At 36.0% G+C, this 24,117-nt stretch overlaps 2 protein-coding genes across 12 annotated transcripts in view; one reads left to right on the top strand and one right to left on the bottom strand.

Moving 5' to 3' along the window:
• The window catches only part of LOC115224067 (tyrosine-protein phosphatase 10D), a 145,482-nt gene extending 137,278 nt beyond the window's left edge, over positions 1-8,204 (top strand). For 5 of the 6 annotated variants that reach the window (XM_036500566.1, XM_036500565.1, XM_036500563.1 and 2 more), the window contains 4 exons: positions 1,458-1,600; positions 2,382-2,526; positions 4,215-4,654; positions 7,836-8,204. In XM_036500566.1, coding sequence (XP_036356459.1) covers positions 1,458-1,600; positions 2,382-2,526; positions 4,215-4,654; positions 7,836-7,851 — 744 coding nt within the window. In that variant the 3' untranslated portion in view covers positions 7,852-8,204. The remainder of the gene's footprint in view (positions 1-1,457; positions 1,601-2,381; positions 2,527-4,214; positions 4,655-7,835) is intronic. The other variant, XM_036500568.1, reaches the window with a different exon arrangement.
• Positions 8,205-20,630: 12,426 nt separating this feature from the next.
• Positions 20,631-24,117, bottom strand: part of LOC115223308 (ceramide transfer protein) — a 111,387-nt gene continuing 107,900 nt past the window's right edge. For all 6 annotated transcript variants that reach the window (XM_029793822.2, XM_029793847.2, XM_029793838.2 and 3 more), the window contains one exon: positions 20,631-21,729. The gene's annotated coding sequence lies outside the window, so the exon portion shown is untranslated. The remainder of the gene's footprint in view (positions 21,730-24,117) is intronic.

The raw sequence follows: 24,117 nt of genomic DNA, 5'->3' as shown, positions 1-24,117 counted from the left end.
ATTTCACATCACTTTGACATCTGACATGTTGCACACTGTGCACCTGTGCTGGCAATGTCGATTTGATGGAAGGAATGAGATAAGACGTAGTACAAACAGTTGATCACTATAAACAATTCATCTGAGCAGGTTGTTCAGCAAGAAATTACGTATCATTCATCTCACATTTACAACAGGAGAATCCATAAACAGATTGTTTTCAGAACTTGCTGGCTGCATTTAAACTCCCCACGCACCTAATTAGATGATTACTATACTCTTTACTCTTTTACTTGTTTCAGTCATTTGACTGCGGCCATGCTGGAGCACCGCCTTTAGTCGAGCAAATCGACCCCGGGACTTATTCTTTGTAAGCCCAGTACTTATTCTATCGGTCTCTTTTGCCGAACCGCTAAGTGACGGGGACGTAAACACACCAGCATCGGTTGTCAAGCAATGCTAGGGGGACAAACACAAACACACAAACATATACACACACACTTATATATATGGTGCTATTAAGTTAGACATGGCCTGGGCCAATAATGGCTGAAACCTATCAAAGTATCAAAGTATACGACGGGCTTCTTTCAGTTTCCGTCTACCAAATCCACTCACAAGGCATTAGTCGGCCCGAGGCTATAGCAGAAGACACTTGCCCAAGATGCCATGCAGTGGGACTGAACCCGGAACCATGTGGTTGGTTAGCAAGCTACTTACCACACAGCCACTCCTGCGCCTATGTATACATTACTCACCTAATTAATACCCACCACTTCTGTTCTCTCTGATCTCTCTGTTGCGCTCTCTCAAAATCAAACATTACATACAGTCTTCAATGTTTCCCTTCAATACAGCAATGTCCAACGCATGAAGCTCTATGTTCACAAATTCAATTTCACCCACCCCTCACTTTTATGACCAATTAGAGTCCTCAACTGATATATATGATAATCATCCATATGACAGTGGAGGTGCAGGGCTTAGTGGTCGGGATGTTGGACTCATAATTGTAAGACTGTGGTTTTGATACCTGTACCAGGCAACATGTGCTCTTGGGCAAAACACTTCATTTCACATTACTCCAGTTCACTCAGCTGGCAAAAACGGATTATCCTACGACAGACCAGTGTCCCATCTAGATGGGGAATATATATGTCATAGAAGCTGAGAAACTGCCCCTGTTTGACTTGGGAATGCACCATCCATAGACAACAGCTATGATTAAAAAATACTGTTTCATTTCTTCAGGCATTAAATCTTCCCCTTTATTTACCAAGCATAAAACTATAAGCACTTTCCAATTCATTCTTGAATGGTTGTTGTTAGGAAAAATATCTTATAGTAAAACCTTTATGTGAGCAATTTATGCATTTCAGACCAGAGAACCATTTAATTAACAAAGAACAACGAAACATTTCATTTTGTATGTATTTAGTCAGCTGTAACTGACACATAATACCTTTTTCTGCTCTTAGGATGAAGAATCTCGCATAGTAAAGCACCTGCACTTCCAGAAATGGCCTGACTTTAGTGCCACAGTCGACCCTACAGTATTGATTAACTTCATCAAAATCATCCGCTCACATTTTACCCAATCACCAATTCTGGTCCACTGCAGGTAAGTGATGAAAGTATCACTCTTTAAGTTTAAATTAATGTATTTTCCAGTCTTCTGTGAAAATAAATTCCGACCATGACTTGGAAAGAGGTGAGATTTGGTCACAGACAGGGCATTCGATCACAGAAAATCTTCCACACCAAATTCTGTCATCTGACCCATGCAAATATGGAAGGACATTAAAACAATGATGATAACAGTGGTGGTGGTGACGGCGGTGGTAATGGCAGCGGCGATGATATATATGTATGGTGATGTGTACAGAGTAGAATTTTTGTAAACAACAGTTTCATACTTCTACTATAACAAGACCATACTATAACAGTCTGGTCTTAGACATCTTTATATATAAAAGTGAAGTTGTGTGTCTGTCTCCTACGATTTAGATTCCTAACTACTCCCACATTTTGCGGTGCAGTTTAACCAAAACCAGGTATCTTATAGTCGTGATTCATATCGAGCTCTTCTGGGTATTAGCGCGCGTCTACGATGAGTCTACGATTTAAAAAAAATTTACCATCATTTTTTTCCATTTTAATGCATTTTTTTGCTATTATATAAGGGAAGTAGCTCTCTAAAAATGTCTACGATGAGTCAACGAATTTTAAAAAAAATTTACCATAATTTTTTTTACATTTTTAATGCATTTTTTTGCTATTTTTTGGCTATAACTCTCTAAAAATGCTTGTATAGTTATTTCCCTTACAAACCCGAGCAACGCCGGGTGATACTGCTAGTCTATATTATTTCTTCTTTATTTTACCAAATTTATAATTTTCAGTGCTGGCGTCGGTCGTACTGGAACTTTGATCGCTGTTGACTACATGATGCAATATGTGAGAGACCATACCTTAGATGACAGTGTTGATCTGTTCTCATTTGTTTATAAGATGAGGGAAAACAGACCACAAATGGTACAAAACCAAGTAAGTTTAATTTTTTTTTCTTTCCAGATTTGATTGCGAAATAAGCATCAAGGCTTATAGAAGTGGTCCTTGAACCCTTTAATACTCTACTGCATTATGTTCAAACTGGTCAGATGTAGCCCCTCATATCAATCCTAAAATAGTATTCAAAAAATTAACAGTTAGGCGCAGGAGTGGCTGTGTGGTAAGTAGCTTGCTAACCAACCACATGGTTCCGGGTTCAGTCCCACTGCGTGGCATCTTGGGCAAGTGTCTTCTGCTATAGCTCCGGGCCGACCAATGCCTTGTGAGTGGATTTGGTAGACGGAAACTGAAAGAAGCCTGTCGTATATATGTATATATGTGTGTGTCTGTGTTTGTCCCCCTTCAACATCGCTTGATATCCGATGTTGGTGTGTTTACGTCCCTGTCACTTAGCGGTTCGGCAAAAGAGACCGATAGAATAAGTACTGGGCTTACAAAGAATAAGTCCCGGGGTCGATTTGCTCGACTAAAGGCGGTGCTCCAGCATGGCCGCAGTCAAATGACTGAAACAAGTAAAAGAGTAAAAGAGTTACCTCATCAAAATCTCAAAACTACAAGATAATGCATGATTAATTCTAAACAATGTGACTAAATAAGAATTACTTTTGACAGAATAATGTCAATGCCAAAGTGTTAAAGTTGAACCCTTTAGCATTTGATCTGGCCATATCCGGCCCAAATATTCTACCTGTTTTATGTTAAAACTGAACAGATCCAACCTCTTGTACCTACCCTACAATGTCATTCTAAAAGCATACAAACACATGAAAATGATATGAATAAACAAACATTAAATTTGACAGTGTAATCTGAATGCTAAAGGGTCAGCTGCTTGTATCTAGTCCCTACACTGAACCGGTCCTTCAAGTTAGAATATGGATTGCCAATACTGAATTTATTGAATAAACCAAACTAGAAGTGGACGAGTTTAACACATTGGAGCCCTGTGTTCTAAATTGATGAGTGTTTAATTAGTTATTGTCTATCAGTGAGATGCTCATCTTTTACTTGTGTCAGTCACACATGCACACACACACACATACACACATGCATACACAAGCACACATGTGCACACATACACACACACACATGCACACACACACGCACACCTTTTACTTGTGTCAGTCACACATACACACACACACATGCACACACACACGTACACATCTTTTACTTGTGTCAGTCACACATACACACATGCACACACGCACACACACACACACACACATGCACACATACACACACATCTTTTACTTGTGTCAGTCACACATGCACACACACACACACATGCACACACACACACACACCACACACACTATCATCATCATCGCTTAATGTCTGCCTTCCATGCTGGCATGGGTGGGACGGTTTAACAGGAGCCAGCCAGACAGAAGCCTGCATCAGACTTCGGCAACAATTTTGGCAGGATTTTTACAGCTGGATGATCCTCCTACGACCAACCACTCAGCAAAGTAGACTTAGTGCTTTTTACGTGGCACAAGCACAGGTGAGGTCAGTTTTGGCAAGGTTTTTACAGCTGGATGCCCTTCCAAATACCAACCGCTTTACAGTGTGGACTTGGTGCTTTTAAGTGGCACTCAGATTAGGAAATGATTATATATTTATTTTGGTGTAAAAAAATTTTTCTTTTGTTTTAATTTCAGGACCAGTACCTTCTAATTAATACTTGTATTAGAAAAGCAATAATGGATAAATTTAATCTGAAAGACACCCAAATCAACAAAGAGGAAGAAAATAAGAAAAATGAAGTTAGAGTGGATGTAGAAGAGGGAGGAGACACAGAAAACTGCACAGAAACAGATGAAGATGATGTTGAAGATAGTGCCAAAATTCTTACAAATAAAGTTGAAGAAAAAGAAGATGATACCAAAGAACCTATAGTAAAAGTTGAAGCAAATGTTGCAGCCGAAAACACTAATAAAGTTGAAAATGCAAAAACGGATGTGACTCAAGATGCAAAAGATGAAGGAGAAAATGTGGATGAAGCTACAGGTGATACAGGTGAAGATAAGGATGCAAATAGTAACATGTATACAAATGACTACCAGGAAGATGCTGACGAAACAGTACCCTTAACACAAGTGTAAGATGAATTTTATTTGGAATTTGCCTTTTAGAAATATGCAAAAATTCTCTCTCTCATTCACACACACACACACCATCATCATCATCATCATTATTATTATTATTGTCATTATCATCTACCAATTGATCTGCATTTTATTTCATCTTCTGACCGGGTCTTGACCAGAGACCTAAGGCATATATAAATTAGATGTAGAGAAACTTCTGTCAACACAATTTTAAGGGTCTCATAGATTGTTGGTTTCCCAGGAATCTAGTCAAAAAATTTGTCACTACCTTTCTTGATCATTCCCAGTCCATTTTCTGTACCTTCCTAGTGTTTATCATACCTGCACATCTGCCACACACAAAGACCACTTTCTCTGTTAACCCTCTTCTGATACTGCTGCACCTCTTATGTGCACTGGGTACACCTTGTGGAGTTTCTACCAACACCTTTTCTACACCTCAAGCAGGGCTGTCTCCTTGAAAGAGTTTGTAATTTGCCTATTTTCCTAATTACAAGGATGTTGATCTTTGCTAAATTAACTCTAAGGCCTTTGATTCCAGACCTTGCTTCCACACCTGAATTGTGTGTGTGTGTGCACACATACACACACATGCATATATATATATGCAGAGATAAATAGAGAGAGAGGCAAGCAGATGAATACACATCATCATTATTTTACACCTGTTTTCCATGTTAGTATGGGTATGACAGTTCAACAGGATTTTATGGTTTAGAGAACCACATCTTACTACAATGGCTCATTTTTGGAATGATTTCTACAATTGGATGCCATTTCTCACACCAACTGGTACAAACTTTACAGGGAGTACTGGGTGCTTTACACGACACCAGCACTGTTGGAATTGCCTTGCAACTTGCAAAGCAAAAGGGATCTTCCAAAATGGAAGGAGCAAATTTAATATGAAAGGAAAGATTAACAGCAGGGACATTGCTGAGTTTGGAGTAAGGGAAACAGAATAGGGAGGAGGGGTTAGTGTGAAAGAAAGATGGGATGATGTAGTAATGATAATGGGGTGGGAGTTTGAGTAGTTGGCCCTAGTGAATGGATGGGTCAGTCTCTTATGGTCCACAGCAGTTCTTGTTGGAGTTAGACATTCATTTACACATTGTTATTCACACATAATACTGACATGGCACATTCAGTGAAGCATACTCACCTTGCTTCTTTCAAGCCTTCATTTGTCTTCTGCATTCAGGTCTTGTGCTACACTCTCACAAGGCACGAACATCATTATCATCATCATCATCACCATTTAATGTCTGTTTTCCATTCTGGTATGGGTTGGATGGTTTGACAGGGGCTGGCTAAGCAGAAGACTTCATCAGGCTTCACTGCCTGTTTTGGCAGGGTTTTACATGGCATCAGCACCAGCAAGGCCTGTTTTGACAGGGTTTTTATGGCTGGATGCTCTTCCAAGCCTCATCCACCTTACAGAGTGGACTGAATGCTTTTACATGGCATCAGTACCATAAAAGCCTGTTTTGGCAGGGTTTTTATGGCTGGATGCCCTTCCAAACACCAACCACCTTACAGAATGGACTGAGTGCATTTTACATGGCTCTTACAATCTCTCATGGTGATCTCATGTATTTTCATGTCAAATGCTCAGTTTCCTCTACAGGCCCAGCTTGGATCAACTATTGTCTCTCTATAAAGCTCAAGTATGTCCCACTTTGAATTAACAACCTCAGTACCACTCCCCTACTGCAATTTACTTTCTTTTACTCTCATCATCCCTGTAGTGTCCCATCTACCCCAAATCAAACACTTTACCCAATCCTTCCTCCCTAGAACTACAAGCTTCTGGAACTAACACTTCCTCCGACTCATGTTTTTCCATGCTGGTTTCACCCTACAAAAATTCAAACTGAGCATCATCTGCATTATTGTCAAGAAGGGGCTACAAAGGTCACCAATACCAGCCATTTCTTCTAACTAACTAACAAAAAAAGAAATAAAAAGGCTAAAAGTAACATTAATAAAGAGTTTGGGAATCAGGTGATTGTTCACTATTAATCTGTCTTCATCCCTCTTTACCTCTTAACATCTGGATCTCAAATTAGATGCTTATGTGGACTAGTTGTGAAAAAAAATTAAAATGGGGAATAAATAGATAATAATAATAATAATGATGAAATTATTGTATACAGTACTCAGGTGCACCACAACTTGTCAAAAGTGCGTATAAAGCATATGCAGTAATGTACAAATGTCTGGAGAGTGAACAGTGTATGGGTCAGATACATGCTTGCGTGTGTATGGAGGGGAGAAAATCGGGTGTAATGTTGGCGAATCTCAGGAAGCATGGAAGTTTTGAAGGATGCTGTGCTCCGACAACAAACAACTGATGCCGGCAGTTTGTTCCATGCTTCAGCAACTCTTAGTGTGAAAAAAATGTGCTGTTTTCTGACTTTGTAAACATCTTCTGTGTTAGACAGATTGAGTTTGAAAAGGTGCTCAGAGTTATTGTTTGTAAGATGGCTAATAATTTTATGGGTGTCTGCCAAGTCAGCTGCCAGATGTTGGAGTTTCAATGTATCCAGGCCCAGGGAAGTAAGGCGTTCAGAATATGGCAAATGCCTGATGGAGGGTATTCTCTTGGTTGCACGTCGCTGAACGGTTTCCAGACAATTAATACCCTGGGCAAGATAGGGGTTCCAGACCGGTGATGCAAATTCCAGCTGATGCCGCACCATAGCTATATAAAGCCTCAGATATATAGCTGGAGAGTGGCTCACAAAGGACTTGGTAAGTGATACCATGACACCGTCAGCCTTCTTGGCAATTTTAGCAATGTGTTTTGTCCAATGCAAATCGCTGTGAACTAATTGGTGAACTAATTCTGAGATTAATTGACTAATTAATAGTATGAGTTTCCAAAATAGAGGAAATGATGATACTCAGTATATTAAAAAAATAGTAGACAGCAGCTTCATAATGTGCTATTTAGGACATTATTTTCCAGCCCATAAATAAACTACCTCAGATAGTGTTGACAATTTGTAATGACTAATGTTTGTATGAGAGTACATCATGCAAAATACTATTACTGCTATATCGACAACTGTATGAAAAGTTAACAATGATTTCCATTAGAATTGTATATTTTTATAACCTGTCTTTTTTCTTTTTTCTTTTTCTCTTTTTTTTTTCATCAAATTTTAGGACCAGTGAATTATGAGACATTAGTGGTGGTTTACTGGATATTACTCCTATAATGTTTGTTTATCGTAACTTTCCTGCTGAGCTGTGAAGAATAGCAGCACCCATTTCAGGTTAAAAGTATTTATGTGTGTCCATCACTGAGTTTCATCAAATCTATACAAACAAATGAACATACTCTCTGTTTCTTAAACAGTCATTAATGTTAGAATTTTTAAATATTGGAGAAGATGCTTTATATATCTACGCGTGCGTGTGTATATACCGCTACTACTATTACCACCACCACCACATCCACCACCACTACCACCACCACCACCACAACCACCACTACCACCACCACATCCACCACCACATCCACCACTACCACCACCACATCCACCACCACATCCACCACTACCACCACCACAACCACCACCACATCCACCACATCGACCACCACTACCACCACCACCACATCGACCACCACTACCACCACCACATCCACCACCACCACTACCACCACAACCACCACCACCACATCCACCACATCGACCACCACTACCACCACCACCACATCGACCACTACTACCACCACCACAACCACCACCACCACCACTGTATATATATGTGTTTATCTGTGTGTGTGTGTGTGTGTGTATATATATATATATATATATACACACACACTCACATCCACACACATATACATATATATATCATTATCATCATCATCACTTGTTCATGCCATGTATATATATATATATATATATATATATATAACTTAGATCTTCATAGTCTTACAGACACAATCAAGCATGTCTCTGACTATTCAGATCTGTATATAGTGCACTTAAATGTTATTTTTCATCAATGAATGAAGAGAGTGCTAAATGCATTTTGAAAATACCTAGAGTATTAAAACTAAATTCCTTTCTTGCAACACATAATTCACTCTGTAGTGGTCTTGCCTGATGATTTCTGTAGCATGAAACTAAAGTCATGGGAACAGAATTCAATTTAATTAATATGTGTGTGCATATTTGTATATATATATATATGTGACCTCGTCTGTATCACTAGCGATTTTTTTTCCCCTGTCTTCCCTTCTCGGGATCTTTCCTTCTCCTATGTTTCCGACGAAGAGCTCCGCTCGAAACATCAAACCCTCCTTCTTCCCTTCTTTACTGAGCGTCCAATAATACTTTATTTGTTCCACGTCCTTGCGTTGTTCTTTTGTTTTTGTTTTCTTGTTTGGATTAACTATATATATATATATATATATATGCATGTGTGTGATTATTTGTGTGTGTGATTATTTGTGTGTGCTTGTATGTATGTGTACATATGAAATGCTAGTTATAAACTAGAAGTTACACCCACCTTTTTCTTCACCCAGGTTCCACCTCATCATTGACGTTTTTGTCTCTATTTTCAGCTTTACATTGATTACTTCTATCCATTCCAGTATAATGCGTCAGCAAGAAATCTATTCCAGCTCCTTCCTTCATACTTAAACCTTTCATCATTGAGCATGAACATGCCTCCTTCTCTACGGTAGTCTCACTCTCTCAAAGGGGGATCTTAGTCTTGTGAGCTACATGGCAACCTCACAAGTGCTGGTGCCATGAAAAAAGTATCCAGTACACTCTGTAAAGTGGTTGGTGTTAGGAAGGGCATGCAACTGTACAAACCATACCAAAGCAGACCTTCAAGCACAAAGCAGTCCTTTGACCTGTCGGATCCTGTCAAATCATCCAATCCATACTTGCATGGAAGATGGACGTTAAAAAAATGATGATTATTGTAATTAATAATTATGATAATAATGCTTTCTGATAAAGGCACCAGGTAAACAGTTTAAGGGGAAGGGAATTAGCCAATACCATTGACCCTCATTACTTTATCTTATCAACTCTCTGAGAAGTTGCAAAGTAAATTGGCCTCTGCAGGATTTGAGCACAGAATATAGGAGCCAGAACAAATGCCAACCACAAAGCAATTTTCCAATATTCTAAGAATTCTGCTGGCTCACCACTTTAACAATAAAGATTTCAAATTTTGGCACAAGGCCAGCAATTTCAGAGCAGGGGTTGGGGGTGAGGGTAAATTGGTTACATCGAGTCCAGTTCGCAGCTGGTACTTCTTTTATAGACCACAAAAAAAAATAATAAAAGGCAAAGTGGACTTCAGTAGAATTTGAACTCAGAATGTAAAGACCGATGAAATACTATTAAGCATTTTACCCGGTGTGCTGATGAATCTTCCAGCTTGCTGCCTTAACAACAACAACAACAATAAAACCAAATAATGATAATAATTATAATTATAATAATAATAATATAAGTATATTTTGAACATGTACTGAATATATAACTGTTCTAATTTTACTATTTTTATCATTTTTTTTTTCCTATTTGTATATGTTTCTTGAAGTTTGTTTATAACTGTAAAAATATATTCCTAAATCCTATCATCCATGTTTCAATCCCTTCATACCTCATCTTCAGAGGATGTAGTGATGTTGGCATGAAGAGGGAGAAACAATAGATACCATATTATATAAGGTATCCAAACACTAAAGAATAAAACCACCTGTGAAACCAGCTTACATAAGAATGATATTACTTACCATTCTGTTCAATTATTTTGTTATCTTATATCTGAAATTGCAAAAATTGCTTTTTGATACATTTGTTGGTTGTTTATTTTATCTACTTCATAAATTTTTTATGATTAAACTTTAAGATCATTTTGATATATTCTCACATTAACGTTATTATATCTAAATTCTAATTCATTTTTCTCATCAATGAGATTTGATTTATTATTCCATTAGTATTGGCATTGTTAGGCATCCAAATGCCTTATTTCTGTTTTTTTTTCTCTTCCTTTTCATTGTTGGTTGTTTAAGTTGCCTGTGTTTTGAACTAATTTTTTTAAATGAATTTGCTCTTGTGCCTGCAATGTGATATCATCTCATTTCTTTTGTTGAGCAAAAATATTTGATTCTTGATCATGTTAATATTTTTCTGCAGTGTACAGGGAATCATATTCTGGAATGGTACAGTCTATCATTGTGACATTTTTATTTGTATTAATATTGTTATACTTTAAGCTTTGATAAATGATATTGTGAAACAAATGTGTCTGTTGCATCTGACTTTGAATATTTCACTTATTACTTTGATGTAGTTTTTGTACATTTGTCTTTATTGTCTTGTAAATAATTGATTTTTTAAGACAATGTCTACTAAGTGGAGCATGGCTTCAATTTGTTACAGTTGTAGCTGTTTTTTTTTATGTGGAATGTGGATTTCTATATATATGATAGTTTATGACTTGGATAGATTGTTTTTTGTTTCTTGTGCAACTGTAGCTAACTTTTGTGTTTTTACTAGTGAATTTGAAATTATTGAGCATTTTTTGCATGATATTGTGCTGAGAATGAATAAGGTATTTATTTCTGGTATTATGATCATTTCAAGAAGTTTTATCATGAACAATTCAAGATGTCTAAATGACCAGATAATTTGAATGCAATAAAATATATCTGGCAGAAATTCTCTATATTTTCTTATGAAGACATCTTTGCATTATGTAATCACTGACAAATAGCTTACTGCTGCTGCTGCTACTACTACTACTACAAAAACTTTATGTCTAGTGTGACTTGTGAGAAATTCTTTGTTGGTGTCTCTACCATTTCTATAAGACTGAGTAAAAAGTAAGCAACGTTTTGAAACATGAAATTCATCACAATGTATTTCAACAATGCAAAAATTTTATTCATCAAAGTAAGTAACACATTTTTGCTAACAAGTTACAAGTTTGTTTATTTTGGTAGCATAAAAATCTGGAGTTCTGGAGTTGACGAACTCTTTGAACACACTTTCAGTGTCAATTTGATTTTTGAACTCTTTCTTTCACAGGAAACCATCAACATGCTTGAAAAAGTGGTAACCGGTAGGAGAAAGGTCTGGGGAATAAGCTGGGTGGGGAAGAACTTTGTAGCCAAGTTCCTTTAACTTCTGGAGCATCATTAGTGAAACATGTGGTCGAGCTTTGCCATGAACAATAATTGGCCTTCTTCTTTTGACCAGTCTGGAATGGAGGAGTAGTAGCTTTTCGTTCATTTTGGCAATCTCATGGCAATATGTTTCTGCAGTAATGGTTTTTCTTGGTTTTATGAAGTTATAGTGGAGGAGTCCAGCAATACACCACCAAACAGTCACCATAACCTTCTTTTTGAAGAGCATAGATTTAGGGAAGGTTCACGCTGCTTTATTTTGGTCCAGCCACTGCAAAGAACATTTTTTATTATTGTACAGAATCTACTTTTCATTGGAAGTTACAATACAGTCAAGAAATGGATCAGTCTGTTTACAGATAAGAAACGACAAGCAAATTTCATATCCGTGCATTTTCTGATTTTCATTCAAATCATTTGTTGAGCTATTTTTATTTTCCGATTGCATGTAAATGGTTGCAGGCAGTTTTCTGACTAACTTGATATTCTTTTGCCAGTTCTCATTGATGACAGATGGGTGTCGACTACACTCATGATCATCAAGGCTCAGGTCTCCTCTGTGAAGTTGTTTAAACCAATTTCGAGCTGACCACTCACTGGTCATTTCTTCACCAAATGTTTCATTGATATTGTGAGCAGTTTCAGCTGCTTTACATCGGTTTTTAAAGTTGAATAGCAAAATTGCTCAAATATTGCACTTTGACAGTTCCATTTCAGATAATTGTAACAACAGTGAAAAAAAATAAATAAATGTTAATTTATTGATGCATTTGGACAAGTCTATGTCTGTATTATCAGATAATTTCAAAAACATGTTTAAAAAAATTCAAAACTCTGCAAAAATCCGGTACCAATTCTTCATAGTTCAAAACGTTGCTTACTTTTTACTCAACCTGATTTTATTCTTGGTCTTGTGTTAGTCTAACGTTAATGATGACATACTTCAGGCTACTGTTGATGTTTTTTTTAACCTTTCTTGGCCAACCTCAGAAAGAAATGCAATGTACACGGATACGAAAGACTTTCTTTAACCACCTTTTCTCACTTAAGCCTTTTGCATCAGTAAGAATCTTTCTGTTAGTTATTGTTTGCTGTGTTTTGTATTCCTAGTAATCAGTTGGTGTTTAAGTTGCATTTCTGAACCAAGTTTATTGGCTAATGATGAAGAACTTATGTTCCTGTCTGTCCATAGTGAATGAGATAGTTTGTGCTGCGTTTGTGTAGTCTGACAATTATTAAATTAAGATATGCCAAAAGGTAAAATAAGGTTTATGATAATCCACAAATGGTCAACATAATGCCCATAAGTATGAAGGGTTTATACTCAACTGGGTTTTGATAAGTATAATCCCATTATTTGTTTGCCTCCATAGTTTTTGAGCAGGTTGTTGACACTTTCTTAAAGTTGTTTGAATTAAGGGCAGAATGAGCAATACACTAATTTGTGTCAGGTTCTTGATATAAAAACAAGAAACCCTATTTGATCTCATTTGATATAAAATATTGCACTTTGGCTTGTGCAAACCAAGCCACTAGACGTGTCTTCCAAAATTCTGCTAATTATCCTAATGACACAATAGTTAATTAGGAAAGTGCTATAGCCTCTGCTATGTCTTCAAATGCAAAAATAAACTTAATTTGAACAATCATTTAAGCCAGTAGTTCCCAAAATTTTTCAGGCTTCCACCCGCTTGGTACTTAGGCCACATTCCTAGCCCCCCCTCCCACCATCACCATAGACCACTTTTTGTAGCAAACTCAAAACAACTGTATTTCACGAATAAAAATTAACCTAATTAATTCATTATTTTTGGTATTTTTTTACATCCATTGCCCCTTTTTGGTCACCCCATTATTGCATTTGGGAATAGTGCTTAGTGCTGTATCCAATGGGCTGCCAGAGGAAGTATCTAGGTTACGGAAAAGATGATTTTTCATGTAATGAAAAGACAATGTACCAGAATAGTTTCCTACTGCCTTCTACAAACCCACAGGAGATTTGAACTCTGTACTCCTAGGCAATGGAACACTTGTTACTATATAGTACTCCAGCTACTTCAAGAAGTGAGCTGTATTTATTTATAGAAAGATGACTTAGTGTGTATTATGACCAGGGACAAAAGACAATGGTAAAAACCAGAAACAAACCAGTAACCTTTCAGTAAACATACCACTACTTGACTTAACCTCCTCAGCCAACACTTCACATCAAGCATTTTTATGTATTTTACATAGTTTATTTTTATTTTACAAAACAGTAAACATTTGTTCTCTTATATTAAGTCCTTATACTGTAGCTAAAGGCAAAATAACTACAACGTAAGAATCTAACAAAATATGCAAAATGAATTGTTTACTACCATGTAAAAGCAAAAACTAAAATTATGAAAAAGTTAAATATTTGAAGAGAAATGTTGAGGGGCAGTTTAACCACATAAATAGTCTAAACTCAAGGTTTACTAGTTTGTTTTGTATTTTGTTTCTGAGAATGGACATCTATTTATAGGGTCATCTAACAGTAATACAAGTTTTTAATAACTTACGCTAATACTTAAATTTCTAAATTGGCATTGTCTATGAAAGTCTGGGACATCTTTATATATAAAGTGAAGTTGTGTGTCTGTCTCCTATGATTTAGATTCCTAACTACTCCCACATTTTGCGGTGCAGTTTAACCAAAACCGGGTATCTTATAGTCGTGATTCATATCAAGCCCTTCTGTGTATTAGCGCGCGTCTATGATGAGTCTACGATTTTAAAAAAATTTACCATAATTTTTTCCCATTTTTAATGCATTTTTTTGCTATTATATAAGGGAACTCTCTAAAAATGCTTATATAGTTATTTCCCTTACAAACCCGAGCGATACTGCTAGTTGGATATAAAAAGCAGAAAAAGAGAGAATGTAAAGCTCCAATAGTTTATATAAATATTGAAAATAATTATTTTTGTTTTCTTTTAAATGAATGTAAGATTCTTATATAGTTACAATACTTCAGTTGAACACCAGTAGAAGGTATAGTCTATTGTTCATGTTCTACTTTACCCTTCAGCATTTAAGCCAGCTGTATCCAGTCCATATATTCTACATAAAAATATACTTGTTTTATGTTCAAACTAGTCATAATAGGCCACCCACATCTAACCTATAATGTCATTCTAAAAATAAACAATCACTTCATCAAAATTTCAAAGCGACTGAATAATGCATAATTAATTCAAAACAAATGTGAGTAAAAAAGCATTTCATTTGACAGAGTAATCTGAATATTAAAGAGTTAAACACATATTAAAAATAAAAACCTGGCAAACTGGCCTTTTCTAGTCTATAAGGCTACTCTTTTGAATGAATGCAAACTTTTGCTACTTAAAAAATTAAATAAATAAAAGGAAGAAGCTATTATATATATAAATTTCTATGTACATATATAACTGCAATTTAATGATTTTTTTATTTTTCTCAAATTAATTATAAATTCTAAAATGTAAAATTTTGTTGAATAAAAGTTAATCAATTGATTTTTTATAAAATACTTTTTGTTGTTTCATTTAATTTGAGAAAATACCTGAGAGCGATTGCAAAACTACTGAGATTTGACTCCTGATTGAAGTCATTTTGTTTTTACTATATGGGTAACTATTTTTGGTGTGGACTCTTAAAACTTAAACTCTGCATTTTGCTGGACCAAAGGAAACCACTTTCATATACCCACTCGGCGAGCTGGCAGAAATGTTAGCACGCTGGGCGAAATGCGTAGCCGTATTTCGTCTGCCATTACGTTCTGAGTTCAAATTCCGCCGAGGTCGACTTTGCCTTTCATCCTTTCGGGGTCGATAAATTAAGTACCAGTTATGCACTGGGGGTCGATATAATCGACTTAATCCATTTGTCTGTCCTTGTTTGTCCCCTCTGTGTTTGGCCCCTTGAGGGTAGTTAAGAAATATAAATATATACCCACTCTTGATACATTACAAGCAGTGGTCAGAGGCTTATATATGCTAATTGAAAAAAGGAGAAAAAAAATAAAGTTAAATTGGATTAAAAATAAATTCAAACATTCCATCATTGAATACATTAGATCAAGTCCCACTCTTCCAACAATTGATTTCAACAGTAATTTATAGGTACAAGAAGCAAGCAAAGTGGAATTACTCAACCAGGGGCCAACCAAACCCGCATAGCTTACAGGTATAACAAAAACAACAGTAATGTAAATAATAATAATGGTTTCGAATTTTGGCACTAGGCCAGCAATTTTGGGGAGGGATAAGTCAATTATATTGACCTCAGAATCCAACTGGTACTTATTTTATCGACCATGAAAAGATTAAAAGCAAAGTCAACCTCAGCAGAATTTGAGCTCAGAACATAAGGATGGATGGAATGCCACAAAGCATTTTTCCCTGCATGCTAACAAGTCTATCAGCTTGCTACCTTAACAAAAAATAATAATCATTTCTAATATACTCTCTTTTACTTGTTTCAGTCATTTGACTGCAGCCATGCTGGAGCACCACCTTTAATCGAGCAACTCGACCCTGGGACTTATTACTTTGTAAGCCCAGTACTTATTCTATCGGTCTCTTTTGCCGAACCGCTAAGTGACGGGGACGTAAACACACCAGCATCGGTTGTCAAGCAATGCTAGGGGGACAAACACAGACACGCATATACATATATATACATATATACGACGGGCTTCTTTCAGTTTCCGCCTACCAAATCCACTCACAAGGCTTTGGTTGGCCCGAGGCTATAGTAGAAGACACTTGCCCAAGGTGCCACGCAGTGGGACTGAACCCGGAACTATGTGGTTGGTAAACAAGCTCCTTACCACACAGCCACTCCTGCGCCTATGTAGGCACAAGGTCTATATTTTGGGGAAGAGGCTAGTTGATTAGACTGATCCCAGTGTATCACTGGTACTTAATTTATTGACCCTGAAAGGAATATGAACTCAGAATGTAGTGACTGGTGAAATACCTCTAAGCATTTCGCCCAATGCACTAACGATCCTGCCAGCTTGCTGCCTTGACAATAATAATTATAATAATAATTCATTCTAATATAGGCACAAAGGCTGAAATTTTGGGGACAGGGGTTAGTTGATTATATATTGACCTCCAGTATTTCACTGGTGCTGTGTGTGAGGATAGAGTGGAGTACAAAGAGGTCCCTTTGTTAGTACATGCAGGAGGCGGTGTTCCTAAGAGAAAACAAAATAGCTTTTCATTCCAGTTGAGTAGGCAGTTCTTAGACTGAAAATAAGCTGCAAAGAAGAAACAATTGATCCCTGATGTAAAATGTCACTGCTGACAGAGTGATTCAAGTTTCTGTGTTCAAGCAATTCTGAATGATTATCTACTGACAAAGTGATTATTCTTCATCACCCTGGATCCCGGAATACCTCGCTGTGCTTGAGGAGACCTGTTGAGTCAAGTACATGAACATCGAAATAAATATCAATGGAAATAGTAGTTGTGATACCTGTGCCAGTGGCACATAAAAAGCACCGTCCATACGTGGCCGTTGCCAGCGCCGCCTCGACTGGCTTCTGTGCCGGTGGCACATAAAAATCACCATCCAAACGTGGCCGTTGCCAGCGCTGCCCCGACTGGCTTCTGTGCCGGTGGCACATAAAAAGCACCATCCGAACGTGGCCGTTGCCAGCGCCACCTTTGCTGGCTTCCGTGCCGGTGGCACGTTAAAAGCTCCAACCAATCGTGGCCGATGCCGGACGCCTCTGGCACCTGTGCAGGTGGCATGTTAAAAGCACCCACTACACTTGCGGAATGGTTGGCGTTAGGAAGGGCATCCAGCTGTAGAAACATTTCCAGACCAGACTGGGCCTGGTGCAGCCTTCTGGCTTCCCAGACCCCAGTTGAACCATCCAACCCATGCCAGCATAGAAGATGAATGCTAAACGATGATGATGATTATGTAGTGCTTGCCAAGTTGTGTGTAATATATTGTATAGCTTTAAAAATATGATTTATTCATAATTAATGAAATTACTACTGAAAACTATAGTTTCTAAGTAGTCAAGAGAGGACTAGATAACAAACATTACATAGTATTTTTCTAAATGTACATACACAAACAAGCTCTGATCTAACAATGGAAAATAAATTTACTTAATTAAAGAAGAAACACCACAATGCAATAAATGATTATAATATTTATTTTTAAATTCAGTTTGCCAAGAGTTTTTACTAGCAATGTTCACCAAAAAAAAATATACATTTGTTGTCAACTGTTAGATGTGTTTAGAGCATTGAAGCCTTCACAGCTCCAGCTATAATACACTATAGCACAGCAGTTGTATGAGCATGTCTCAAAGAATCAAAACACAGTTCCTGATTCACCCAAGAAGAACAGCAGCAGTGGTGGTGATGATGGTGGTGGTGGTGTGGTGGTGGTGGTGGTGATGTAGGTAATAGCAGTTAGTATAGTTGTCATAGCCAGTAAACTGGAACTTTGCCCAACAACATTTCTTGTTAAATCCAAACGTAGTGATTTGATTTTAATATTTATTTTCATCTTTTTTTTTTAAATATTTTATTAATTTTTTAAACAATATTTTAATTTTTTTTTTTGTATTTAAGAGCAATAATAACATATAAAATTTCACCAACTTCTTCCCAGACATTTTTAAAAAATAGATTATTTTTTGAAGAAGCAATGAAAAACTAAATAAGAGATGAAGAATCAAATTTCAGATATGGAAAAGAATTCAAAAGAGAACATTATGTAATATATACAAATATTAGCTTATTGTTCTGAACAGAGAGAATAATTTAGGTATTTTAAGCTTGTTTAAACACAATTCTTAGCACAACTGCCTGCTGTTACTGAATCATAATAACAACAGATGAGTGAGAAATCCAAAATACTTTTAAACAAAGAGAGGCGGGTGAAGAGAGTAGAAATATAACATTTTCTCTACCACTTCAGGAGTTTAAGAAACTGGTTTAACCACAAGAATATATTGCTCTACAAGCCTGATGCAGGCTAAAATATGAATGCAATCAGCTATTCTTCCTGAACCAATAACTCTCCTTCGGATGACTAGTTAGTATCCATTTGCAGGAGCTCAAACAATTTAACCAATGTGGGATACAGTTCTGAAGCAAAACATAAAAAAACATTACCGTTCCTTCAGAACCACAACCCCCATCTGTTATAAATCCATGAAAATGGTTTGTTTTAAACTTTAACATAACAGTCATATTAAAATCCAAAATAAGCAGGGCACAACAACAACACTAATCAGTGATATTTCTTAAAATATAACTACAACTTCAACAGTATAAATAAAATAAAAAAACCCAAACAGTGTCTTAATATTTTTCAGAGGGAAAACAAAAAAAAAAAAAAAAACAAAAAAAAAAAAAATATTCGAAGAAGAAAATTTGTTAAATTCACTAAGCTTTACAATCTTAGTTCTTCATAGAAAAAGTTTCAGATGTAGAATATTGAAAGAAATAAAATAGCTAAATATTCTAATTTAGTGCCAGCAGTTCTTTGAAGAGGATTGTGAGCAAAATAACGTTTTTATGATGATATTCAGCAAGGTTTTTTTTTTTTTTAGAATTTCAAAACAAACATTGAAGATAATTCATAGAAAAAAAAAAAAAAGAAAAAACCGATTTAGTTAATAACAATATTCATCTCTAAATAGGCCCAGGCCTGAAAGTTTGGGGGAATGGGGCTAGTCAATTATATCAACCCCAAAACTTGACTGGGACTTCATTTTATCAACCCTGAAAGGATGAAAAGCAAAGTCAACTTGATGACCTTTGAACTCAGAATGCAAAACCAGAAGAAATACGGCTAAGCATTTTGTCTGGCCTGTTCGCCATCTTGATAATAATAATAATAATAATAATAACAAAATGAAATAAATATTATAGCTATGTACTAAAAAAAACTGTAATATAAGGCAGAATTGGAAAAGACAGAAGTGGCAAAATTACACACACATATATATATATATATATATATATATATGCATATGTATATGCATATGTATATATATATATGCATGTATATATATATATGCATATATATATATGCATATGTATATATATATGCATATATATATATGCATATGTATACATATATATATGCATGTGTATATATATATATGCATATGTATATATATGTATATATATGTATATATATATATGCATATATATATATGCATATGTATACATATATATATGCATATATATATATATATGCATATGTATATATATATGCATATGTATATATATATGCATATGTATATATATATGCATATGTATATATATATATATGCATATGTATATATATATGCATATGTATATATATATATATGCATATGTATATATATATATGCATATGTATATATATATATGCATATGTATATATATATATGCATATGTATATATATATATGCATATATATATATATGCATATGTATATGCATATGCATATGCATATATATATATATATATATACACACATATATATCATCATCGTTTAATGTCCGCCTTCCATGCTGGCATGGGTTGGACATATATATATATATTATATATATAAATCAACATACATAATCATACCCATATTGCAATAGATATGTGAACATATACAGATAAAAGAAATGTAATAAACACTAATAGGAATTCAACTCATGAAAAATTGTAATGTTTGCATTGCAATTTGATATTAATTTTTATAAAAACTTAAGACTCTTTTGTATTTTCTGTGTTTATGTGAGTGAGTGTGAGCAAGCGCACGCGTGTAAGTGTGTGTATGTGAGCAAACTCACTTGTGTGTAGTTTCAAGGAGGGGGGGGAGTTTATAGTTATGTACATAATATTGAATTTCTTAGCTCTTTATATGTAATGTGTGTGTGTGTGTGTGTGTGTTGTGTGTGTGTGTGTATCTCCGGGCATTTAAGAAAGAGAATACGTTTAGTGGAATTTATTCAAAGCTGAGGTTTCACTCTTTTGCTCCTCAAAGTTTCATGGTTACAGGAAATGCAGAGAGCAACCTAGTGAGGACTCGGTTTCAAATAGATGAGCGAAAATGTGTGTGTGTGTGTTTGTTTGAATTTACAAAGAAGAGAAAAAAAAAAAAAACAAGGTACTCAATACAGAGAGTTGGGTTTATACAATTACTTGCAGCTGGGGCTTCTCTGTATTATATAACTTGATCACTTTTCTGTCTTTCATTGAGAGGAGGAGGAGGAGAGAGAGGGAGATACACAGACACAACAGTTATTACTTGCACGTGCATAAGAGCATGTGCCCGATCATATGATCCTCTACAAACACAAGTGCAATTCAAAGTACTTCTCTTATGTCTGCAATGTCACTGCTCCTATACACACACACACTTACATACATACATACATACACACTACATCACATCTAGAACAGCTGTCTGGCTGGTTAGCAAAGATTCACTCAGCAGCAACAACAACAACAACACTACGCTCACTAACCCCACAGGCATTCTGCTCATCCGAACAATCAAGTTGTTTATCATCTCTAACCCAAGCTGACCCGACTGTCCTACCTCTATTCCCATACTCGTTTCCTACTTTGCCTCCCTTTGCAAGCCCCACCCACTCTGACAACCACCACCATCACCACCCACCCACCTCACATTTTTTTCCTTGATCCTTCTTCCATTCAGCATCTGCAACTCTGCGGAACTTGAATCCCTGCCCATTCTTCCCAAACCCCTCTTTCCCCTCCCCTCCCCCAATCTCCCAGCCCAGCCCTTCCCCACCAACAAGCATTGACCTATAGAATTTCAAGAACATCTCAACTGCATCAACATCACCAGTGAGAGAGGGCCTGCAAAGATCATGGGTGCTGCTCCTCTTCCTTTTTCAACTGAATATAAGAAGAAGAAAAAAAAGAATACACAAATCAAGAAGGAACTTAATATGGAACGAAACATGGTTTGGTTGAACAAAGGCAGACTTAGGAACAGCAGCATTCAATATGAATTTAAAGCATTTATCTCATGAAATTAACCACAGTTTTCGCAAATTAAAAGTCATAAGATGTTTGTTTTTTTCAATTTCTATTATCATTGAATGGTTTCTTTTGTTGTTAGAAAATGTTAACAATATAACATTCTCATACACTTTGACTTTAGCCACTAATGTAGTAATATAAATCTATTTATATCTAAATAAAGTTTTCAAATGAAAAATCTATAGAGAAAAATGCCTCAATATATCCTGCTCAATGTCCTAACATGAAAATAGGCAACGTTTCACAATATTCAAATATAATATATAAATGGCATACTTTATAATTTAATTTTCTGAAAAATCATTTTTCTTCTGTTGTCTTTTGTGTTGTAGAAATGAAATCACTATTTCATATACATATATCATCATCATTTAACGTCCATTGTCGAAGCTGGCATGGGTTGGACAGTTCGACCAGATAAGCTGAGGGGCTACACCAGAATCCAGTCTGATTTGGTTTGGTTTCTATGTCTGGATGCCCTTCCTAATGCCAACCACTCTGAGAGTGTAATGGGTGCTTTTAACGTGCCACTGGCATGAGGGCTAGTTGCATGACACCAGTATCTGCCCTGAATACAATTTCACTTGACTTGATGGATCTTCTTCTCAAACACATATCATTATCATAATTTAGCATCCGTGTTCCATAATGGTATAGGCTGGGTGGTTTGACAGGATTTGATGGGGCCCAAGGATTGCATTGTGTTCCAGTATCTACTCTGGAAGGGTTTCTACAGCTGGATGCCCTTCCTGATGCTAACCACTTTACAGTGTGTGCTAGGTGTTCTTTTTTGTGTCATGTGCCACCAGCACTAGCAAGGCTCTCATGCAGCTCACAAAACCACGAAACCCATATCTCTCTCTCTCGCTCTCTCTCTCTCATATATATATATATATATATATATATATATATATATATACACAACTTATAAATAAGAGCAAACGAAAAAATTTCTAATGCCAAATATGCTGAAATTAGACACCCTGTCCATAACCATATAATTTTTCACAATACACACACTACTCAAGAAAAGGTCGACAGAAATCTCTAAAAAAGACACACAGAGGCAAACTCGTGTATATGTGCTTGCACAAGTAGGTTTCTGCATATATGTTATATATATGTAAAGATGTAAAGCTCTGAATGAACTTAAAGTTACTGTTGCAGCAAAGTTGGGAAGGGCATTCATTTCAGCACGAAAGCTTTTGAGAAGATCACCAGATGGTTTTGGATTAAAAGAAAGCAGCCCCTGGTTTGCTACTGCTGCTTGGATGCAAGATGAGACCTAATCAACTCCAGCTGGATCAGCTGGGTAAGCAGGCTCTGATGCTGAAAGACATGAAACCTTCAAAGACCCCAGGAACATCATTGATGATTTATCCTAGAGCATCTGCGAATGTATCTTGAAATTATATGGGCTTTAATAGCTTATATAGTTTACAAGTCTTTGGACAACAATTTCTTTTCAAATCAGTGTACTATAATATGACCTGTTAATTGTTGCATATGTAGTGTGTGTGTGTGTGTACATACACACATATTACATAGAAAAGGGGACAATCATAATGACAATGTTAACTCATTTTATCTTTTATAAGATAATATAACAAACGGAATTTTAGAATTCCTCTAGAATTTGTTTCAACACTATTTTTTTTATTCATTATATACACAATTTACATTGCCCTCCTTAAAACCAGATAAAGATAAAAATTCTTTACAGATAACTAATAAAAAAAAAATATAAAAAGTCCTACTTATTTTAACATCTAGCAGAGTTAAGAGACAATATAACTTCCTTTTGTGACAAATACAGTTACACCCAAATTTTTGACACCAACAAAGTAGAGTGTGTATTAACATATTTAGTTTTAGTAACAATATATTTCATCTGAGACTAACTTTTCAAAACAGGATCATATATGGTGTTATATTATCACACATTTTTTTCCCTCTTGCTTATTCCTAGAATCCCAATGCTATAAATATTCCCCTCCACATTTCCACTGCTCCACTTCTTTTTTTTTTGTTTCATTTATTAGACTGTGCCAAAGAGTTGAACAAATAAACCCCAGGCCTTTTTTTTTTTGTTTTCCAAAAGCCTGATACTTATTCTATTGGTCTCTAAGTTACAGAGACATAAACAAACCAACACTAGTTGTCAAGCAGTATTGGGATGACAAACAAAGACACACATACATGATGGGCTTCTTTCAGTTTCCATCTACCAAATCTACTCAC

Source organism: Octopus sinensis, linkage group LG2 (genome assembly GCF_006345805.1).
Source record: "Octopus sinensis linkage group LG2, ASM634580v1, whole genome shotgun sequence".
NCBI lineage: Eukaryota > Metazoa > Mollusca > Cephalopoda > Octopoda > Octopodidae > Octopus > Octopus sinensis.
The sequence above is the reverse complement of the archived record's forward strand: the minus strand, read 5'-3'. Positions and strand labels throughout refer to the sequence as shown.